We start from the raw sequence: 20683 nt of genomic DNA on the forward strand, positions 1-20683 counted from the left end.
TTTTTTTTTCCCTGGGAGAAAACGAAAATCTTCGTTGTTGCGAAATTGGGTATCATTCTTCCCCCTAAACTTCTCTTGGAGGAGTAGTTTTGCTGTTGTTGGGAATCAAGTTGCTCGTGAGGGAACTGTACGTGGCTTAGGATTTGATCAACTGCCCAATCCATGATTGTTTCGAAGCAACCCAAGAAAAACCATTAAACTAATGACACTGTGTCTGCATTCGAATCAAGGATTAATTAGTTTGAAGGAAGAGTATATGTTTACGATTTGGTATAGAGCACACGTTCAATTATTCATTTATTAAGTAACTTAGGATTAGGATTTGGGCTGTGTCTGCATCTCCTCTCTCTCCCCCTCTTCCATTTCTGGCTTACCAGGAAACTAGCTCAAATTCAAAATATAATATAATGATAAAGGGGGCTTGCTCACTCATTCTGGAAACAAATTAGCCATGAACGAGTCTAAAAAATAAACCGTATTTATACAGGACTACTATATATAACTGGTAAGTAGTACTATGAGTTACTAGTATTAAATTGGCGGAAAAGACGCAACGGTAATCACAAAACCAGTCCAAGTGTACTACAATATATGGGTGTGCATGCGTGGGGCCTGAGCGCAAATGCGAGGACCGTTTCCATTGTGATTACTGATTAATATAAGGGGCCGTTTGGTGAACATACCGATGAAATGAATGAGCTGTATCCTTATTACGCTTCATTGGGAAAACATATACGGATTAGCTGTGTGATGAGGCCTGATCAGTTTATTCTATATAATAATAACATGTATAATAATATGCATTAATTGTATGTGATCAGCTTGAATGGGATGGAAAGGTCAAAGAAGGCTCGTAAATTAACAAAGTAGCTTGCATTGTGGGCTAATAAATACCAAACCTAAACCCCACCATTCTTAAACCGAGAGATATGCCCATTTTTTTTGGGGTTCTTTTGCTTGTCAATGAGTTCTCTCATTTCCTTGCCTTAACCCGACCGGCTCCATCAAGAATTGTTTCTCTGTCCTCTCCCTCGCATCCATTTTGTTTCATTTCTAAGCTTCTCTCTTTCTTATTTTGCCCAAAAGGAAATAGTTTCCCTGTTTATCGTTTTTTCCCCCTTTAGTAACAAAAGTGAGAATGAAATCTTCCCGCCAGCTTCTAGTACTTCGCCACGGGGTCTTCTTCTTACAGTATGGGATGCCACCAAAACAAGGAACCAAAACCCCCAGCTCACGTTTCCCCATTCCCCGTGCGTGTGTTGTTGAATTTATTGATGAACTTCAAAAGAATAATAAATAGAAGAAAAGCCACAGTTCAGAATATATAGAGGAATAAAATGATTATTAAAAGGAAGAGAGGGGAAAAAAAGAACAATTCATGCAAGGTGTTTGTTGAAAATACACCCAAGGAATTGAAGATGTAAGGGTGCATAGGAAGAGAACAGGAACTTGACCGGGATTTGATTAGTAAGGAAGGAACAAAAATAAAATATGCATACGGATTAGAGCGAAAGGTGTGGGGGAGAGTAGGACAGTTGAATGGATCAGGAAGTATGATAATTATATTGCATTCATCAAGGTGGGGGGCCACCTTGTTATTATAAAGACGGGATCCATAAAACACTCCTTCTCCTTCGTGTGTTCTTTCTCTTTTTTCCTCTTTTTTTTTTTGTTTAAAAAAGGAATTTAAAAAAAATACTTCTCATGGACACACAATTTTTCCATTTACGTATGTCTTGCATTTAATTTTTTTTTTTCTGACCAGATCTTGCATTTAATTTGGACAATAGGAAAATTGAAGGCGCAGGGCTGACCTTTGCGTAATAAACGATACATGAGGGCGAGGGGGCCCGTGCATTTGGGTTATGGAAGATTTGCATTCTGGAGAAATGACCTTTTTAATTGTGGCCTGCGAGTTCTTTCTTGGCATTCCTTTTGGTGTTATGGGTAATAAGTTGTTTTCTTATCCAACAATGTTTGTTAGGCAATTTTTCCTTTGATTAAGAAAACATACCATTTTAATTAACACTATTATTATGAAAAATACGGGTTTTTTTTTTTTGTGTTCAGTGAAATGGATTATTGTGCAGTTCAAAACAAATACGCGTATAGTTTTTTGTCACGTAGTTCAGTGTTTTGTAGGCTCCTGGCACCGGCGGAGCCAGGAAATGAGGGACATGGTTGGATTTTTCTTTTTCCCTGGCCCTTCAAAACAGGTGAAGGAAAAATAGAATTGGTCCTAAAACTAAAAGTTTATTTAAATATTACAACCCTTTGTCGAAATCCTTCCTCTACCCTAAACACCCGCGAATTGATTATTCATAATATTATTTTCCTTTTTTATTTTAAAACACTTTCCTATTCTTCACCTTCAAAAATAAATTTAGAATTTTATGTTGGGTAAGAAAATGGTTTCAGACCGTATAAAATAGAAACCGTATGTTGGCAAAAAAAAAAGAAAAAAAAAAGAAAAGAAGAAACCGTATTTATTTATTTATTTATCAAGTTGAAACGCGGAGGGGGATTAAAAAAGTGATCTTCGCCACCCACTCCACCCAATCCACATTGGTTTGATTTTTTTCATTACCTCCCCTCTTCTCCTCCCTACTGTCAGTGTCCTCTTTTCCCATGTCAGGGAGATCGGGAACTGCAAACTGTTGAATTTGGATATTCCCCTCTACAAATTGAAAGCTCATCTCTTTGAACCTGTCTCCGATAATAGCACTTTTCCCCTGAAAATCAAAGTCCTGCCTTTTCGCTTGTGTCTCGGAACATTGTTCACTCCTTTCTGATCAAATCCACTGTCAGCCCAAAGGGCCACGCCTCAATTACTTATCCTTTGTTATTGTTGTTCTTACAAGACTTTCCAAAATGCACGAGAGCCTGCGATTTTTCTCGGTCTTAAAGCAGATCGAAAAGTCGCCGGCGAGTTGATGGAATCAACATCGTGGGTTTCTCTGCTTATCCTATTCCATGGAGGTAATGGTTCGGTGTAGTCCCTGCAGTCGGTCCAGATTTGATTGTGCGCTTCGATTCGCTGTCGTCGTTCTCGAGGTAAGCTCTTCTACTGGATCAGTTTCTGCTCCTTTTATTAAAATCAATTCTCTTAGTTCAATATTCCTCAAATGTCTAGGGTTTTAGACATTTTAAAATCGTTTGCTGGACTATGCTCTGGCTCTGTTTGGTGGCGTTATTTAAGGTTAAAAGGAAGAAGAACAATGTCTTTTTTGAGACTTTTTATTATAAATCGATGAAATATCCCTTTCCCAATGTTCTTTGTAAACGAAGGTTCAGAAAAAATGTTTCTTACATTTCCCGGAAAGGCAGGGTTTGTTCTGGGAGCAATGTTTGATTTGGAAAGTGCTGGGTTAGACGCTGTTGCTCTTTAATTTCGAGATCCTGCTTTCTTTGATCTCCAGCTTATTAATTCTTGCTCGCTACTTTCCAGATTCACATGAAACTGTTCACTAGACTCTAGCATCTGATTCAGTAAATCATATCTGTTACTTGTTTCTCTTTTGGTTTAACGAGCTTCGTTGCATACCTTCTCACTAAATTTGGGGGAGTTTACATGGTTCTGAAGTTTCCCTTTTGACGTTGCCATCTTTATTGACGTTGGATCTACCATCTACTGCAAGCTATAAACAAAATTTTTGTTTCTCAATTTTCATTAAATACATTGCGGTTAAATACTTGGATTGTTTGATTGGCTCAACTTGTTTAATATGTATTTTTGCCCTTCCTCTTGCTGCTTCAGATTATATTGATACTGGCATGTTCGGAGGCCACGAATGCAATACCTCAAGAAAACCAACTTCAATGGGGAGACCCGGGCAGAAGAAGTGAGAACATTGCATCGCACTCTTGCATCCATGATCAGATACTTGAACAGAGAAGGCGACCTGGTCGCAAGGTGTATTCCATTACCCCACAGGTTTATGATCCTGGCCTTCCAAAAGCCCTTCAGCATAAAGGCAGGTCATTACTTGGAGTGTCAATATCAGGTCCTCAAAATGATGCAAAGCAACCTATTAGAATATATCTCAATTATGATGCTGTAGGCCACTCTCCTGAGAGAGATTGTCGAAAAGTTGGTGATATTGTCAAAGTGAGTATTTGATATGATTTTTTTTCTAAAAAATATCTTCTGCTTTGCATATTACCTAGGTTCGGTGATGGTATTCTGCCTATCATTATTTTTATTTTATTTGATCTTTGTTTCTGTATTGACAGCTTGGAGAGCCTTCAATGACAGCCCCTCCTGGTTTCCCTACTTGTAATTCTCATGGCGATCCTCCTATTTTGGGGGATTGTTGGTACAACTGCACTGCAGAAGATATTTCAGGAGAGGACAAGAAACATCGCCTTCGCAAGGTAAATGCTTTTTCCAATTATATTTGCTTTGTTTGCTTGGTTGATAATCTGAGGAAAACAGTACAAGGTTTTTTTCTCCGCTTGTAGTTAGTTGTAAATTTTGGGCAAACATGGTTTTGTTTTTTAACACTTGTTTGCAATTGATTGCAGGCATTGGGTCAGACAGCCAATTGGTTTAGGAGAGCATTGGCTGTCGAGCCTGTCAAGGGAAACTTGCGATTAAGTGGATATTCTGCTTGTGGACAAGATGGAGGCGTGCAACTTCCTCGTGAATATGTTGAGGGTACGATTCAATTATTGCATGTCATTTGTGAATGTAGTAGTTTTATTTTGTTTGTAATAATTTGTCACATTTTCACCTATGAATTGTAAGGAATGATCTCTCTTTTCACTGTCTTCAGAGGGCGTATCTGATGCTGACTTGGTTCTTTTGGTGACTACAAGACCTACAACTGGGAATACACTTGCTTGGGCAGTGGCATGTGAAAGGGATCAATGGGGCCGTGCCATAGCTGGTAGCTTATCATTAGGAACATATCCTAGTTTGAATGACCATCTTTATCTTTCATTTGATAGGCTTCAGAACTAAAGATGTATTTATCTTTGCAGGACATGTAAATGTTGCTCCTCGCCATCTGACAGCTGAGGCTGAGACTTTGCTGTCAGCGACTCTGATACATGAGGTTGGTTTGGTTTATGCATGTAATTGAAATTTTGGGAACATGGGAGACACTTCGCAACGGTGTTCATCATGTTTAATCTTTTCCAGGTTATGCATGTTCTTGGTTTCGACCCACACGCCTTTGCTCATTTTAGAGATGAAAGGAAAAAACGTCGCATTCAGGTATATATTGCATCACGTGCTGTAAAATAATGTATATTCTGTGTATTTGATCTGTTAGTCCTCTGGTATAATTTTCTCAGTTATAGGTTTTATTGCTGGTGGTAACTGTGCTAGCCAAATGTGTTGCAAATCAAGATTATCACAAATACTGATTGCATGATAAAACATATTCGATTTGTCTTTGGAATTAGTTCTGATGATTAGAAAATCTTCCTTCCATTTAATTCGGCCTCCTATTTGTAACAGCATCTGTTTTAAATTTAGAACAGTTGTTCATATTGTTTCTCCAATTAATAGATGTAGAATTTTTTTCCCCTGTTGCATCATTATTGTATCTCAGCATTGAATTTGACGCATTTTAGATGCTTGTCATTATTTGGTTACTTCCCAGGTCACTGAACAGGTTTTGGATGAGAGACTTGGGAGAATGGTAACCCGTGTGGTGCTTCCACGAGTTGTCATGTATTCACGACATCACTATGGGGTATATGCTTGGGACCCTATTCCCGTTTATATAATACCTCCAATTTTGTTCTGTCATTTATGTCGTATCTCATAGTTTCAACAAAAGATTAACAATAAATTTGATGGCAGGCTTTCTCAGAAAATTTTACTGGTTTAGAGCTGGAAGATGGAGGAGGACGTGGTACATCAGGTTTTTGTCTTTTCATCTTTTCCGTAAACAAATTAATCAATTTTGTTTTGGTAATATACATGCCTGCCTTTTCTTCCATACCTTCCATTGTCTTTAATCAATTCAAACATGTTTATAGTTTTTAATTATTGAAGCACATAAAATGCTTTGGAATGCAATGTTTGATCCCTCCTACCTCAATTTTCCTGTTAAGGATCATAAGGGATAAATTAGTGTCGGGCCCATGTTTGTAGAAAGTGTTGGGAATCTCAACTCTTGTGCTCATAGTACTATGTGTATTTCAACATGCTTGCTTCTTGTTTAATGGCTTAAAATTTATGTACTATTTGCCTAATAGAATAGGAAGTTGATTTCTCCCTTGCTTGGTAAGATTTATCTCATGTTACTGGCATATCCCCATCCATGTCCCCTTAGAATGTTGCAAGTGAACTACCTAAACAAGTGAGCAACTATTGCATTTTAGATACCTTGTTTGACATCCTCGAGATTTGTATATTCTAGCCACCAATGAAGTGACAATGTAAGTTACGTTATTGACTTACAGGATCTCATTGGGAAAAAAGGCTTTTGATGAATGAGATTATGACTGGTTCTGTGGATACAAGATCTGTAGTTTCGAAAATGACACTTGCTCTCTTGGAAGACAGTGGATGGTACAAAGCCAATTATAGCATGGCAGATAATCTTGATTGGGGTCGCAACCAAGGTACTGAGTTTGTTACCTCCCCTTGCAATCTCTGGAAGGGGGCCTATCATTGCAACACAACACAGTTGTCTGGTTGTACATATAATAGGGAGGCAGAAGGATACTGCCCAATTGTAACTTATAGCGGAGAACTCCCTCAATGGGCTCGATATTTTCCGCAAGCTAATAAAGGTGTGTGTTCTATGCTTTCTTCATGATAATTTGATTCCTTATATTTGAATTCTAACATTATGGGCCTCTTTCTTAAGTGTTGATGCTACTGTCAATCGATCATTATACCTTGTAGACTTGCATTCAATTGATACTACAAGTTTTAATGCCCTACAACAAATTTTTCTGGGCATTGATTGTAATCTGTAACTTCTTGAAACATAAGCAATTCATGGTTTTCATGCTTATTATAAATTATTAAACAATATATAATCTCTTGGATGTAAAAGTCTTTTGTTGATTTAGTAACTTGTTTGTTTGTTGCAGGTGGACAATCCTCACTGGCTGATTACTGCACTTATTTTGTTGCGTACTCTGATGGATCATGTACAGACACCAGTAGTGCAAGGGCACCTGATAGAATGCTGGGTGAAGTCCGAGGGAGTAACTCTAGGTCATATTTGTTACTACAAAATTTTCACTCCATCATTGATTTACACGGCTTTTGTGGGCTGCTTAAAGTTTGAGGGTCAATTTTTGCATTCTTCTAATGTAGGTGTATGGCCTCATCATTAGTACGAACAGGATTTGTACGGGGTTCTATGACCCAGGGAAATGGTTGTTATCAGCACAGGTGTATCAATAATTCTTTAGAGGTATGCAGTATGGTTTATAATCGTGAACTGTTAATAAATGCTTCCGTTTGTCTAATGCTTTATTTGATCATATTTCTGCCCGGAGTTTGCTTCAGTCTGAGTCTGTATGCGTTTAATGATGACATTTCCTGGTAGTGTTCTTTCTTTACATGCTAGCAATATGCACAGGCGCCTACTAACAAAATTGTTGTGTACTAACAGCAAATAATCGTTAGGCAGCTACTTGTATTCTATTGGGTAGTCCAACACAGAGACATAAATAGTACATGATAATATTGTTAGTTGTTGGTATATATTCTTTTAATATTCTGCTTGCTGAACAAGGCAAGCATTGCATGCCCACAAATCCTTGGTCAACGGTTATATGTATTCCATTCTCTAGCTGAGCAGCCATTTTCCTATAGGACAAATGCTTAAGCCAATTTGAGCAGGCCATAACTATGACTATTTTTCTGTAACAGAATGATGGTTGTGCCTTCTTTCATTTTTTGATGAAATGATCATTGATTGTAGTTCGATGTTACTTAACAGGTTGCTGTGGATGGTATCTGGAAATTATGTCCTCAAGCTGGTGGACCCATTCAATTCCCTGGATTTAATGGTAATGTGAAACTAATTTATTGATGTATTTGTTTACATAATGATGCCTGTTGGCTAATAATTTGGCAACCAATATTTTTATTAAATAGGTGAATTGATCTGCCCTGCATATCATGAGCTCTGTGCCACAAACCCTGTCAAGATACCCGGCCAATGTCCCAGTTCTTGTAATTTCAATGGAGACTGTATTGATGGAAGGTGCCGCTGCTTTCTAGGATTTCATGGTCATGATTGCAGTGGGCGTGAGTTCTCATTTCCCAATTTATATTATCCCTTCATTTGTGTGGTCAACTCTATTTGGCTGAAGATTTTAGTTTTGGCCAATTTTGATCTGTTGTCATCGATTTTCTCCAGGCTCCTGCCCTAGGAATTGCAGTGGCAATGGCAAATGTCTCTCCAATGGGATTTGTGAATGTAAAGACGGCTATACTGGCATTGACTGTTCCACCGGTATGTATATGAGTTACTCAGCCTTTTTGATCACCATCCTGTGTAAACATTCCTTTTTATTTTATCAACTAATTTTCAACCGAATTATTCTTGTAGGGGATATTCAATTAGGCGTTTTATCATTTATCTTTGTGTCATGTTATTTTTGTGCTTGTTGGGGGTGTGGGTACGATTAGGAATTTGCTACGAAGTTATGGCAATGTTATCCCCTGTGAAGGACTGGTTTGGACCTTGAAGTGTTTGAGCATGTATACTTGTCTGAAAATGGATTCCTTTTATATGCTTTAGCTTTTGTAGTTTCTGTGATTGTGCTGAATTATTTTGGCTCACGAGGACATATAAATTAAAGATTTCGATTGATTTAGTCTTGCTTAGGAACCACATTTACTTAATTTTTCTTGGAGCAGTGAGATTTTTTACTCATCCCTTGCATGAACTGCAGCTGTTTGTGATGAGCAATGCAGCCTCCATGGTGGGGTTTGCGATAATGGAGTTTGTGAATTCCGTTGTTCTGACTATGCGGGATACACATGCCAGAACAGCTCCTTGCTTCTCTCCAGTTTGTCAGTTTGTAAAAATGTGCTGGGAAAGGACGTGTCTGGACAGCATTGTGCACCGAGTGAACCAAGCATCCTGCAGCAGTTAGAAGAAGTAGTTGTCATGCCCAACTACCACCGACTATTTCCTGGTGGGGCTAGGAAATTATTCAACATATTTGGCAGCACTTACTGTGATGAGGCTGCTAAACAACTAGCCTGCTGGGTAAGTTATCTCTTTGAATTCTGTTACTTTGTTATCTGATTAGGGCATGTTTGTTTAAGCTTAAAAAATAAGTTACTTTTAGATTGATTAAAAAACTGATCTATTGTTTAGAGACTTCATGATAAGTTAATTTTTGCTGTTTAGAAGTTGTTCAAAATAACTTCTCTTTGGTTGCGCTTAGACTAATTTCCTTGTCAATTTACTTTCCTACTCTCCTAAGACTATTGAATAAGCTGAATCTGATGCACCCGAAAGATGTAAAACTAAAACGATCATGGTGGCAGCCTGCAAGATCATTCTAATTGTTTCTTTATACTGATTCTGTTAAACGATGCATCTCTTGACAATGCTAGAAGGATGAAGCTGCGACTTCATATAAAGTGTGATAATTCCCATTCTGTATATGTGCGAATAACTTGGTGCTTGATCTTCAGATCTCTATCCAAAAGTGTGATAAGGATGGTGACAACCGCCTCAGGGTCTGCCATTCAGCGTGTCAGTCATATAATCTAGCGTGTGGGGCCTCACTTGACTGCACTGACCAAACCTTGTTTAGCAGTGAAGGGGAAGGCAACGGCCAGTGTACGGGCTCTGGTGAGATGAAAATGTCTTGGATTAATCGACTGCGAACTACATTTTCTTTGAGGAACAGTTCCTTGAAAGGAATTGCTGTAAAATACAGGCAACTTTAACGTCAGTTCATTTTTCTCTCTGGGGGATTTTGGCTTGTAATTTTTCCGGGGTTATTGTTGCAGGGAAAAGGTGGCATGTAACTCCTTAGATTTAGTGGGTGCTTCCTCATCCAAAATTGTTTAGGAAAAACTGGATGAGGAGGATACAGTTTGGGCTTTCGAAGAGGAGAGCCTTTTGTAGAGAAAATTGGAAATGTATGAAAAGAGAAAGTAGCAGAGGAACAAAGTATATATATTGAGTTGGTTGTCAAAAATTTGGCCGAAGGCCTCAAAAAAGTCCGATGTTTCATCTCTTGTATATATTATTTGACCCATGTCTCTTGGTTCTGTGTCCCCTTCTAGTTTGAATCTTGTGGCGGGCCGATAGATTTATGGATCTTGCTGGGGATTTATTCGGATTTCCCTCTGTAACTGCTGCTCCTTTCGATTCAAAATATAAGTTAAATTTTATCTATTATGTTTATCAAGAAACCAATTAAAATCAATTTAAAACAATAAATATGTAAGGTATATATTTGTTTTTTCTAGCATATTCTTATTAATGAAGAGAATAAGTAAAAGATATGATAAATGAATTAAAGAGGATAGAGAACATATGGGGGTAAAATTAAAATTTTTTTATTAAATACTTAGATAAAAATGAATGTTGTCTTATAAAAAGAAAAAAACCAACCTTTTTAAGAAAGTTTAATTTATATTTTGAACTGGAAGAAATATTTCGGTACGTTTCACAAATAATTAGAGAAATAGTAAAAAGATCATAGGTTCGTTACAGATAATCAAAGGTTTGTTAAGAGGGTTATTTCTCAACCAGTTGGGGATAGACATGAGAAAGAATTACACTAATGTTCCAAAGAAATAAAATAATTATGATAGTTATTTATTATTTTGAAACATATCATTGCAAGTTATTCTGTTATTATTAGGGGTAATTATAGACTTCATAACAATTCTCCTCAAATATAAGTTATTTTGCATTCAAGATGGTAAGATTCTTGTTGGATTTGTTGTACTACCTCTGATCCCTAATTATAAGATCTTATTTATAGGTTACAAATAAGATTTTATAATTAGAAATATATAAATAAGGTTTTATAATTAGGATCGGAAGTAATATGATTTTTGTTAGAATCTTTGAGTGAAACACGGTGAACGAAAGGAAGGCAATCCTTGGGACTAGAAGAAAGGGCCTGAATTGGTGTATGGAAATGTACATTATTTTCACCCTGTTTTGTGTGGAAAGCGCTTGGATCATAACAAAGGGAGCGAAATGGTCCGTGCCCAGCGGGTTACGCAAGAGAGGTAATGGGGTCCATGTTTGAAGAAGTAAGGTTAGGTTATGTGAGAAGGAAAGCGAGATGGCAGGGACAACAGAAGCCAAGTGCGTCTGGTGTTCGTGTTCCTCTGCGATTGAGATCTTGTCCATTTCAAATTTCCCCAAAACTACCTCCCTTTTTGCTTCCCTTCAGGCCGTTCACGCCTTCTCTGCCGTACCTTTTATCAACATTAATTCCTTTTCTTCTCATGCAGGCAAACAAAAATTCTTTTTTAATGAAACAATAAAACTTGTACTCTTCAATTGTAATCACGACATTCATTACTGAATTTCTTTGTTACGTTAATAAAATATAATATCATCTGCATATATTGACTAAGATTCTCTTGTACCTATTATCTGAGTAATATAATGTTGTAAAATTTAAACACTTTTTTATCATTATAAAATAGCCATTTCTTATAATATTAAATAGATCAATTTTTATTCTTCACAAGAAATAAAAAATTTGGGAACAAAACTTTTTTTCTTTTTTGGGGGGGGGATTTCTTAGCTAGAGATACCGCCATTATCTTTAAAGAGCGTCTTAACCTTTGTCAATTTCAAGGGGAATTAGCACATAATATATCCATAATAAAAAGGTAGACGATTGTGTACAAACGAAAAAAAGGTATGCGATTATAAACATTGTTTTCAGGAAAAAAAACTTCATTTCCTAAAATAATAAAATGAATCTGACCATATTTCACAGCTTGTACCGGGTATACCTTGATATGTAACATCGCTATAAGTTGATTATTCTTTTTGTTTTTTTGCCAGAGGATAAGCTGATTATTCTCCAAGATGATAATTCAATTCAAGGTCAACAATCTCACCATCTCTCAGCCAGCGAGTACGGAATTTGTTCCTGCCTTTAAATTTCCTCTCAGTTCTCACCATATCTAAAGATTCATCTATCAATAAACCGAAGAAACTACAATTGAAACAAACGACCCTTCACTCTCGAGGGAAAAAACCATGAATTTGCACAGAATCCAACACCGCCATCAAGTAACACGTATATATGGCAGGACCCCAAAATTATAACCATAATTAATCAATATAATTACTACAATGAATTTTTTTTTTTCCTTTTTACCTTCAGTTACCACAATGATTGAATTTTATGACTAATATGATTATTGAACCAACATAATGCAACGCTCACTAGTAATGTAATGTAAAGCGGTCACTGGGAGGGGCAAAATGTGATCAGGTAATCGGAGCCGGCACATGTGCAAGTACTGGAAGCGTCGTCGTATGCGTAACTGTAAGCGGTTGGGCACGCACGTTTGAACATCTCCGAGTACTGCGTGGGTCCACATGTCGCCGGTGTGGAGTGGTCGCCGGTGCAGCAAAATTCGGCCGTGTTAAACGCCGCGCAGGCGCTCTTGCACGCCACCACGGAAGCTCCATTCCTGACCTGCAGCTCACTGGGGCAGTTAGCATTTAAATCCGCAACGCAGCCCGCGTACTGGCAGTCACCGGTTCCCCCGGTTGCCTTCACACCCATTCCCACATTATAACCATCGACCAGGCTCACGTCGTAGAAATCCTTAACATTGCTAGGCGTTCCCAGTGTGAACTCAGCGAGCGTGACGGGAGGAACGCCGCCACCAGTGCACCGGAGTCCACCGCAGTCGCCGGTAGCGCATTTGCCGTTTCCGGAGGAATCGAAGTTGCAGGAGGTTCGGGCCCAGAAGCGTCCGGACCAGCCGGATGGAGCAGTGAGTTGACGAGAGGATCCAGGCGCCAAGGAGAATCCACCGTCGCCCAGAATGGCAGCTCCGTTACCTGAAAGTGTGGCAGGCCATACCGTGTAGCTGCAACGATTTTCCAGGGTGAACACCGTGGCCGAACCTGTATTATAACCTGCAACTCCATCCACAGCAACACAAAATCTAATTGTAATTAAAATGCAAAAAATAATGTGTATATTTCGTCTGTATTACCGTAACGATACATGATATTCTCTGTATCGATCGTGTGTGTGGATCGGAGAATCACATCGTAAATTAATTAATCTTTAGATATTATGTATATTTTGTCTGTGTTAACGATGTAACAGTATAAATGTGGCTCGCAAACGTGTTAATTTAGAGTGAGATGGAGGAAAGGAGGGGAAGTACCTGAGAGAAGAAGAAGAAAGAGAAAGAGGTGAGAAGGAAGAGCCATAGCGACCGAAGTAAAGGTAGGGTGAAGATGGGAAGGCCAGAGAGCAAGGGCGGGGGTATCAGGTATGAGATGAGATCGTGCGTGAGGAAGTTACAACTGGGAAGGGCCGTATTTATACTGTTTTAAGGGCCATTGTCACTTTTTGCACTCCGCATTTATGCTCCAGCACGGGCTGCTGTTTTCTATTAGTGGCCCATAACTGATCGTGCTTTCTTAAGAGTAATTTATATTTATTTTATTATATATTTATATGTGAAAAATAGTGCAAACATATATCACATTAAAATCAAATTTTGTGGGTCAAGTAACAATAACAATAACAATAACAATAATAATAAATAAGCACTGGGCCCTTGAGCAGTGAGAACGCATGACGCCACGTACACGTTGCCCGTCGTGAAACATGTAGTTGTGTCTTGGACGCTTGGTAATACTTCCGCCAAGCAAAAATTGAACCCTTTAGCAAATTTATTATAATTCTTTTAAAGAAAAGTTGATGCAATGCAAGTTAAATACGGTTGAAGGAAGTGGGGATTATGTTATGAAAATGGGATAGGAGGTGGGAAAGGGAAGGATCAAAGTCAAATAATGGGGCGAGTGCGAGTGTCTCGGGGGAGAAAGGAAGATGGGCAGCGACGACGTCGTGGGAGGCAGCACCCCACGTGCTCCCCATCGCCGCCAGCCATTATGCCTCAACCCTCTCCACGCCCCATAGCTAGCCACGTTTTTGCTCTCAATCGGTTTAGCACTTCACAAGCCCCACGAATTTCTAATTACAAGCAATTTAATTGGCAACATTCTTTTCCCTTCATTGCCAAAGTTAGCACATTTAGCCATATGGACATGTACTAATGGACCACGATATATGCATGTATGTATGTATGTATACGGAAGGCCAGCCAGCCTTCAAGCATTATTATAACTCTGTATTAGATCTCATCCAAAGTAGGACAAACAATATAATCAATGCAAACACGTGAACTGCATTGCCATGAGAAATGTATATATATGTCCCTCGCGAGAAAGCAGACAAGACACGACACGAAAATTAATAATCTTTCTGAACAACTATGATTCAGGGAGAATTTCTGATAGGCAACATAAATGAGTTCAGGCGGTTGTTATGGTCAATTACTTTTTTATCGTGTGTTGCGCGGACCATGCTCTCCCCTCCTGAGCCCCTAGTTTGTGGTTATCCATGCTCTTCCCTTAAGATAGTATACTTACTGACCTCCTTGCTAGCCAATTGTTTCTCCAACTGTTTTATCAGATCATACCACAAAAGAAAATGGGGACTTGTATGATCTAATTTTAATTGCAAAGATCAAATCACTATAGTTCATAGGTAATGGTTCAAATCATTAGTCAGTCTAGTGGAGTCACGGATGTTGATCAATTGGAAGCGTATCATCATGTTTGGAAAATTAATTTTTAGAAACTAATGAGTTTTTATTAAAAAAAAAACTTGTAGTTTGATTGAAATATATATTCGAAGTATAAAAACTAAATCCAAATTATTTAAAATCAAGTTTGATGGTCGTCCAAATTAATATGAGCATCATGATATGCCCGGGATGTGTGGTCCCCTTCTCCGGTGGGGTCGCGGGTATCCATAAGTTGGAATTCATCAACTCATGGACTGAAAAGAAAAAAGAGGAAGTCGGCAGTAAATTGCGCAAACAAATAATTGGAGCGAAAAGGTTTTTTTCTTCTTTTTTTTTTTTAAAACCAGCGAGCGAAAAGAAGATCACCAGGGTGGTTGGTTGTAGTCAAATCTTCCCCGTTTTATACCTAATTCATAATGAGCTAGAACACCCCATGATCGATTGTTTATTGCGTCTAAGGTTGATCACATCCTTGACCATGCATGTTTACCGCACGGCTATATGCGCATCATGAAATGCTGCAAGTAATTACCATACAAGGGGATGAGTTGTCCAAACCAAATCTGCGCAACCATGTCAGGAATTCAACTTATGCGGTAATTGAAGCGACCTAATTTGACCGCAACAGAGAATACTTGAAGCATGCTGAAGAGAAGCTAATCCCATTATATACAAAATTTATCCATCAATTTTCAGTAATACAATGCAGATAGAACTCTATTTCTCTAAAACTTCAGCCCATTCCCTTCTGGAGCTCTTGCGCTTCATCCCATGGCATCAATTATATATGTCGCCAGGCCATGATGATCAAGGAAGCTAAGGGACTTTAGGAATTCATCATACTACATAAATACTGCTTGCAATTTCTGAGAGAAAGCCCGTTGTAATGCCTCAGCTTTTATTCCTGGTGTTAACCATTTAAATATAATTTTATGAATAGCATTTAACAAAAAACAATTGTCTTGAACAATTCAAGATCAGGTTCATCATCATCCAACATGTCTATTGCAATTCTAAAAGCGATCATTATCCACTCTTTTGTTTTTTGCTGTAAAAGAGTGCATTAACATAGTATGTAAGCGGCATCAATTTAAGTTTGAAACATGTAGCACTAGCGAGATATACACAAGACAGGCCCACATACACCCTGAACCAAATGAGAGAAAAAAATGTAAGATAAGTGAACACGGCAGTCAAAGAAACTACCACAGCAAAAGTAACCAGGCACTTGAACGTAGATAGTTCCTTTTCGTTTAGTTGACTAGGGAATTGGCCTTTAATATGGAAATCAGAAAGCAACTGGTCCTTCATCTGGAACGCATTCATTAGCCAAGAGGCAGCCTTGGTTTCAGAAGCTGGAATGCCATCAATAGGGATACGCCGAACATGTATGTGCACTTCTGACGGATCGGTCCCGAAGACATTGTCCAGGAAAGAAGGGCATTGATTCTTGTACGCAATGCTTACATCATATACTGCGGTATATAAATTTCATCAGACATAAAAAGATGGATCAGATGAAAGGCTCAAAAAAAGAAAAAAGCAAAGCCACAGTGGCTCAGTCAGCTGCTTTACAAGTATGATGTTGAAAGATAATCAAACATTATTAGAAGCAAAAGCAGGCCTATGAATTGGCATCACATTTGCCGTGGGGAAGATGCGGAGCCACAAAATATTTATACTTGCTAAATCATATTTTTCAGTATCAGGTTTATTGTCGTCCAAGAAAAATATCAGGTTTAGCTACTTATGACCACGAAAATGCATGATTTTCTCAAATAGCTACTTTTATCAATTGACAAGCTGTGTCCTTTAAAATTCAGTAGCAGAAAATTATAAGAGAAACCTGCATCCAGTGAGTCTCGTAGAACTTCCAAGCAAGCATAAAAACCTTTAGTTTTTGGAAGGAGCACATTTTTTAGCACAGGAAGCCCCACTTCAGCTGCATAATTTTGACTTTTTTTGCTCTTCTCTTCGCTGCATAAAAAAGCAATATCACATATTTTCATTCATTGAGTTGTGCACTCGCACAATATAATATGAAGCCTATATTTTAGCGTTGCTAGTCAAAACAGAAATTGAGGGCATAAATTCCTAGAAAATATAAGGCCGTCTTGAATCATGTTATCATCAAGTCAAGACGCAAGCACTTAGAAGCCAAAAGACAGTGAAGAGCAAGAGGAATGATGAGGCAGTACGTATAATCAGTTCCTTCCGGAAAAATTGCCAGCCACAAAGGATCCTGAGGGTTCTTTAATGTGGAAAGCGTGCTGAGCAATATTGGCTCATCTATCTCCCACTTCCTCTCCACTGCAATGAACTCCAGAATGTGAAATCCCCAACCGAAAATAGGCAGCTTCATCAAGCTGCTCTTAAGAATGTATTTTATGTCGCCCAGACGTCCCTTTCGAAGGGCAAGATTCCACAAATACATCCAATCAACCTCAGTTCTGTGGTTTGCAATAAGTACAACACGTTCCTTCATCGGAATACTATCTCCAGAAAAGACCACTTTAGTTTTGTTTATCTTTTCAAATAAAGAAGGCCACAGGGCTAGCCAAAGTCCAAAGAGGAATGAGACGGCCTTCCTACTACCACGTATACTGAAAAGCCGCATTAACACAGCTGCCACAGGTGTAAAATAGGCTAAAAACATAAAAGCTGTAGAAATAAACACCACTAAGCATAACAGACCCCTTAAAATCCTAATAGGGGTCAGAGAACGGTGCTTTAATCTACAATCAGATTTCAGAGGTCTGGAAACTTCCATCTTCTTCAAGGAACTGTTGGAAAACCTCCCCTTCTGCAATAACGGCCTTTAATGTATAAGACTTCCAAAACTTTTGGACAAAAAGAGAGAACATAACAGCGATAGCATGAATAATAAACAATATTTACATACAATGAAATAAAGGTAAGTATATCTTATGCAGTAGTTGATTCGGAGGTCCAGAGGAAAGCAGTAATTAGAGCATTTCCATATAGCCCTGTCAATCTGTTTAATAAGTGAGTTCATCTAGACATCTAGTCACATACTAGCTAAGTAAACGGGAAAAAGAAAAGGAAAATAAAATCTAGTCTTGCAGCTCCAGCAAACTCAAAGCATGGTTTCATTTCTAATGTCCTGGCTCTATGGGCCGAGATTTTAATTGGTTTCAGTTGCACAAATACCTTTGATCTGAAAATTGAGTCCAATGAGAAAGACACAAGTAGTTGTGAGAGACACCACAAAAATTGTTCTTGGGTCGTTAGTTGTTCTCCAATTAATGGCGTCATGGAGTTAACCTTTCTTCATCACTAAATTCAATGTTCCTTCTCTTAAAGACATTTTCATCCTTAATTTCTTTGACAACAGACAAATCCCTGATATGGCAGCCTGAAACTTAGGAAATGATTATACAAAACAAATATATTCTTCAGGTCAATTTGCTCCCCACCTGAGATGAAACGCCAAATAGTAAATACATTGAATTGATGCACGGTAAAATTCCCTGGCAAAATGATAGAAACTAGTTTAATGGTAAGCTCACTTCGGGAAAGACTTCGAGCGTTTTCACAGTCCCAATTTTTCCATTGAAAGCAAGGGCATAATAGCTGGTAAAAAAAATATCATTTGCTGAAAAATGCAGAAAACCACTAGAAATGCAAAACGGTTCAGACGAAAGACAAAATCACTTGATACGTGTCTGTGTCTTGTAAACATTTTCCGCTTGGAACACAGAAACACTTCGGGAATACGGAAGCTTGTGTTTGGACGACCATACATCGGATCACCAATCTAATAAGTGCTCCGGAACAACTTCTCTGTCTAGTGGAGTCTAGTCTACTATAAAGTCCACAACGTTAAACCACAGATATTGCCAGAGATCCCAATCGCTCTCAGAGCATGTCACTTTTAGAGTTTCACGCAATAAGCAGTAGCTATTGGAGAAATCTATGTTTCTGATCCAAAATCCTGAAGAAAAATGTTTAAGAAACTTGGGCAGTAACTACGAGGAAAGGAAACATTATAAATCATGATTAAGGATTCTAACAAAAGAGATTATCAATTAATTCCTTTTTGGCCAAAGACAATGCACCAGCACCACTACGCTTGGTATAAAATTAATGGATTCTCGAATTTTGGCTCCTATGGCAAAAGTGCTGATCAGAAATAGTTGTCTAACCAGGGTTCAAAATTCTAATTCCTTTCCCAATCTGACTTTTAAACTAGGCTATCCCTTCCCCATAAAGAAGGCAAATCTTATAAATATTTATCTTTACAGTATGCAGTTTCCAGTGTCAACTGACATCTCTTCCTCAAATTGTAATATTTGGTCAATAAAGACCGGCAAATACGGGAGAGTGACAAATCCAGTTTGTGTTATGAAGACAACAAAAATATCTATTACTCTCATTTCTTGCCGACCGCAAGCAAAATGAAAGCATGAGAAGAAAGAAAGAAAGAAATGAGAAAATAATTCAAACAAAATTATCAACCTAGACGAATTTCAACGAGATTTACCGATCAGAAAGTTTCTTGCGAGAAAAGAATCAATACGAGGCAAAGTAAATATGGAGTTGAGTCAGAGCAAAGAAATAAGATTGGAGAATTTACCTGCAAGGAGCAAGAGCTGACAAATGAGTTATAGAGGGAGATTGGGAGAATAATATGGGCGTTCCTCGCTCTTGTTGTCGTTATGAAGCATCGAGTAAACTTCCTCCAGGAGGAAAGAGAAGGAATGTTGGATCAATGAAACAGGAATTCTGAATCAGATACTGGGATATTGTTTGGGGAGTAACCAAAAGAGGTGAGCGTTAGGGAACCGCACATCGTGATTTGTGAAGCTCAGAAGGAATGGATTTGTTTTGTACACTTGGAATGGATTTTTGATCGGGCCCAGGAAGGAGCAGCCGCCGCCACCGCTTGGCGCTTGGAATCAACGGTTGATTATACGATATTAATTATTAAATTTATGTCATAACTTAAAAACATTTAATCCCAAGTTTTCTAAGTTTACAAAATGAACAGTTTTAACGGAATTTTCTTTTGCCAGAAAAATTTTAAGTTGTGATATAAACATAAATGAAACGAGAATCTCAAAACAAACTGGCCGCGGAAAAAAAATAATATGATGGGTATATTTATGCTGTTATTCTGTTTTTTTTTTAATACTCACGGCTTTTGTTTTATGAATTTCGAAATTTAGAATTTGGGATCAATTTTTTTTCTTAATTTCATAATTGATTCATTTAAAAGAAGTAAATGTGATTGATTCTTGGTGCGATGATAGCTTCAGAGTGTAATATAACCACACCATATATTCTAGAAGACGCGCATATTCAACGGACAAAGCGCGCACAACAAAAATAGATTTGACGCGGTTCCGCCAGAAATAAAATACCAAGCATAGGAGATGTGAATTTTTTTTAATTAAAAAACAATTTTATTCAAACCAAGGAGATGTGAATGTTTGGCAAGTGATTTGGAAATGGTCTGCAGTGAGCAGCTTTTGAAAATTGCATTCTAAACCATATGGACTCCTCCTGCAGCCTTCACGGTTGATAAAAGGGCCCCATCAATCCTTTTCTCAATAATTGGGCGAAAAGGGCCCTTTTTCTTTTCTTACTTTCAATTTTGGCAAACGCTGACATTTGCATCCATCCTGCACCAATAATTAAATTACTTGCCTGTTGGAGGGAGGAAAGCAATTTCTTAACTGCCAGCCCTACCATTCTCTTTCTTCTCTTCTTTCTGTTGAGCTGAAATCGAGACAACACGAGGCAATTCAAAAGACAAGGTCTATGTTTAGATTACATATGGAGCTCGTCATTAATGAAGGTAATTGAATTTGATTGTGCGCACCAATGTTACGCCAAGGCCTGCTTTGTGTTATGATCTTTGAACATGCGTGCTTGATGAAATTACTGTCCACTTTC

General features: G+C 38.2%; 3 protein-coding genes across 7 annotated transcripts; 1 reads left to right on the top strand and 2 right to left on the bottom strand.

The window, feature by feature from the left end:
* The first annotated feature begins 2535 nt into the window (after positions 1-2535).
* Positions 2536-10216, top strand: LOC114747424 (leishmanolysin). Its single transcript, XM_028935745.1, has 17 exons — positions 2536-3054; positions 3758-4108; positions 4234-4374; positions 4525-4657; positions 4776-4889; positions 4984-5057; positions 5144-5218; positions 5610-5702; positions 5813-5873; positions 6418-6750; positions 7057-7183; positions 7286-7385; positions 7917-7986; positions 8075-8227; positions 8340-8435; positions 8878-9197; positions 9632-10216. The coding sequence occupies exons 1-17, from the start codon at positions 2974-2976 to the stop codon at positions 9887-9889; spliced, it is 2580 nt and encodes an 859-aa protein (XP_028791578.1). The 5' UTR covers positions 2536-2973; the 3' UTR covers positions 9890-10216.
* A 1877-nt stretch (positions 10217-12093) lies between these two features.
* On the bottom strand, positions 12094-13379 carry LOC114747428 (pathogenesis-related protein 5-like). The gene is made up of 2 exons (XM_028935752.1): positions 13334-13379; positions 12094-13076 (listed from the first exon to the last, which is right to left on the bottom strand). Exons 1-2 carry the CDS (start codon positions 13377-13379, stop codon positions 12394-12396), a joined length of 729 nt encoding a protein of 242 aa, XP_028791585.1. The 3' UTR covers positions 12094-12393.
* Positions 13380-15674: 2295 nt separating this feature from the next.
* LOC114747425 (probable 1-acyl-sn-glycerol-3-phosphate acyltransferase 4) lies at positions 15675-19660 on the bottom strand. 5 transcript variants are annotated; one of them, XM_028935747.1, is made up of 5 exons: positions 19362-19660; positions 17936-18201; positions 16963-17567; positions 16611-16741; positions 15675-16239 (listed from the first exon to the last, which is right to left on the bottom strand). In XM_028935747.1, exons 2-5 carry the CDS (start codon positions 18038-18040, stop codon positions 15791-15793), a joined length of 1290 nt encoding a protein of 429 aa, XP_028791580.1. In that variant the 5' UTR covers positions 18041-18201; positions 19362-19660; the 3' UTR covers positions 15675-15790. The 5 variants fall into 5 exon arrangements, with proteins under 5 accessions (XP_028791580.1, XP_028791582.1, XP_028791581.1 ...); XM_028935749.1 differs by lacking the exon at positions 17936-18201 and adding an exon at positions 18202-18255 and having other exon boundaries at positions 19362-19659; XM_028935748.1 differs by lacking the exons at positions 17936-18201; positions 19362-19660 and adding exons at positions 18202-18255; positions 18447-18805 and having other exon boundaries at positions 16656-16741.
* Between the last annotated feature and the right edge of the window lie 1023 nt (positions 19661-20683).

This window comes from Neltuma alba, unplaced genomic scaffold (assembly GCF_004799145.2).
Source record: "Neltuma alba isolate B1F8T4 unplaced genomic scaffold, ASM479914v2 tig00005308_pilon, whole genome shotgun sequence".
Taxonomy (NCBI): Eukaryota; Viridiplantae; Streptophyta; class Magnoliopsida; order Fabales; family Fabaceae; genus Neltuma; species Neltuma alba.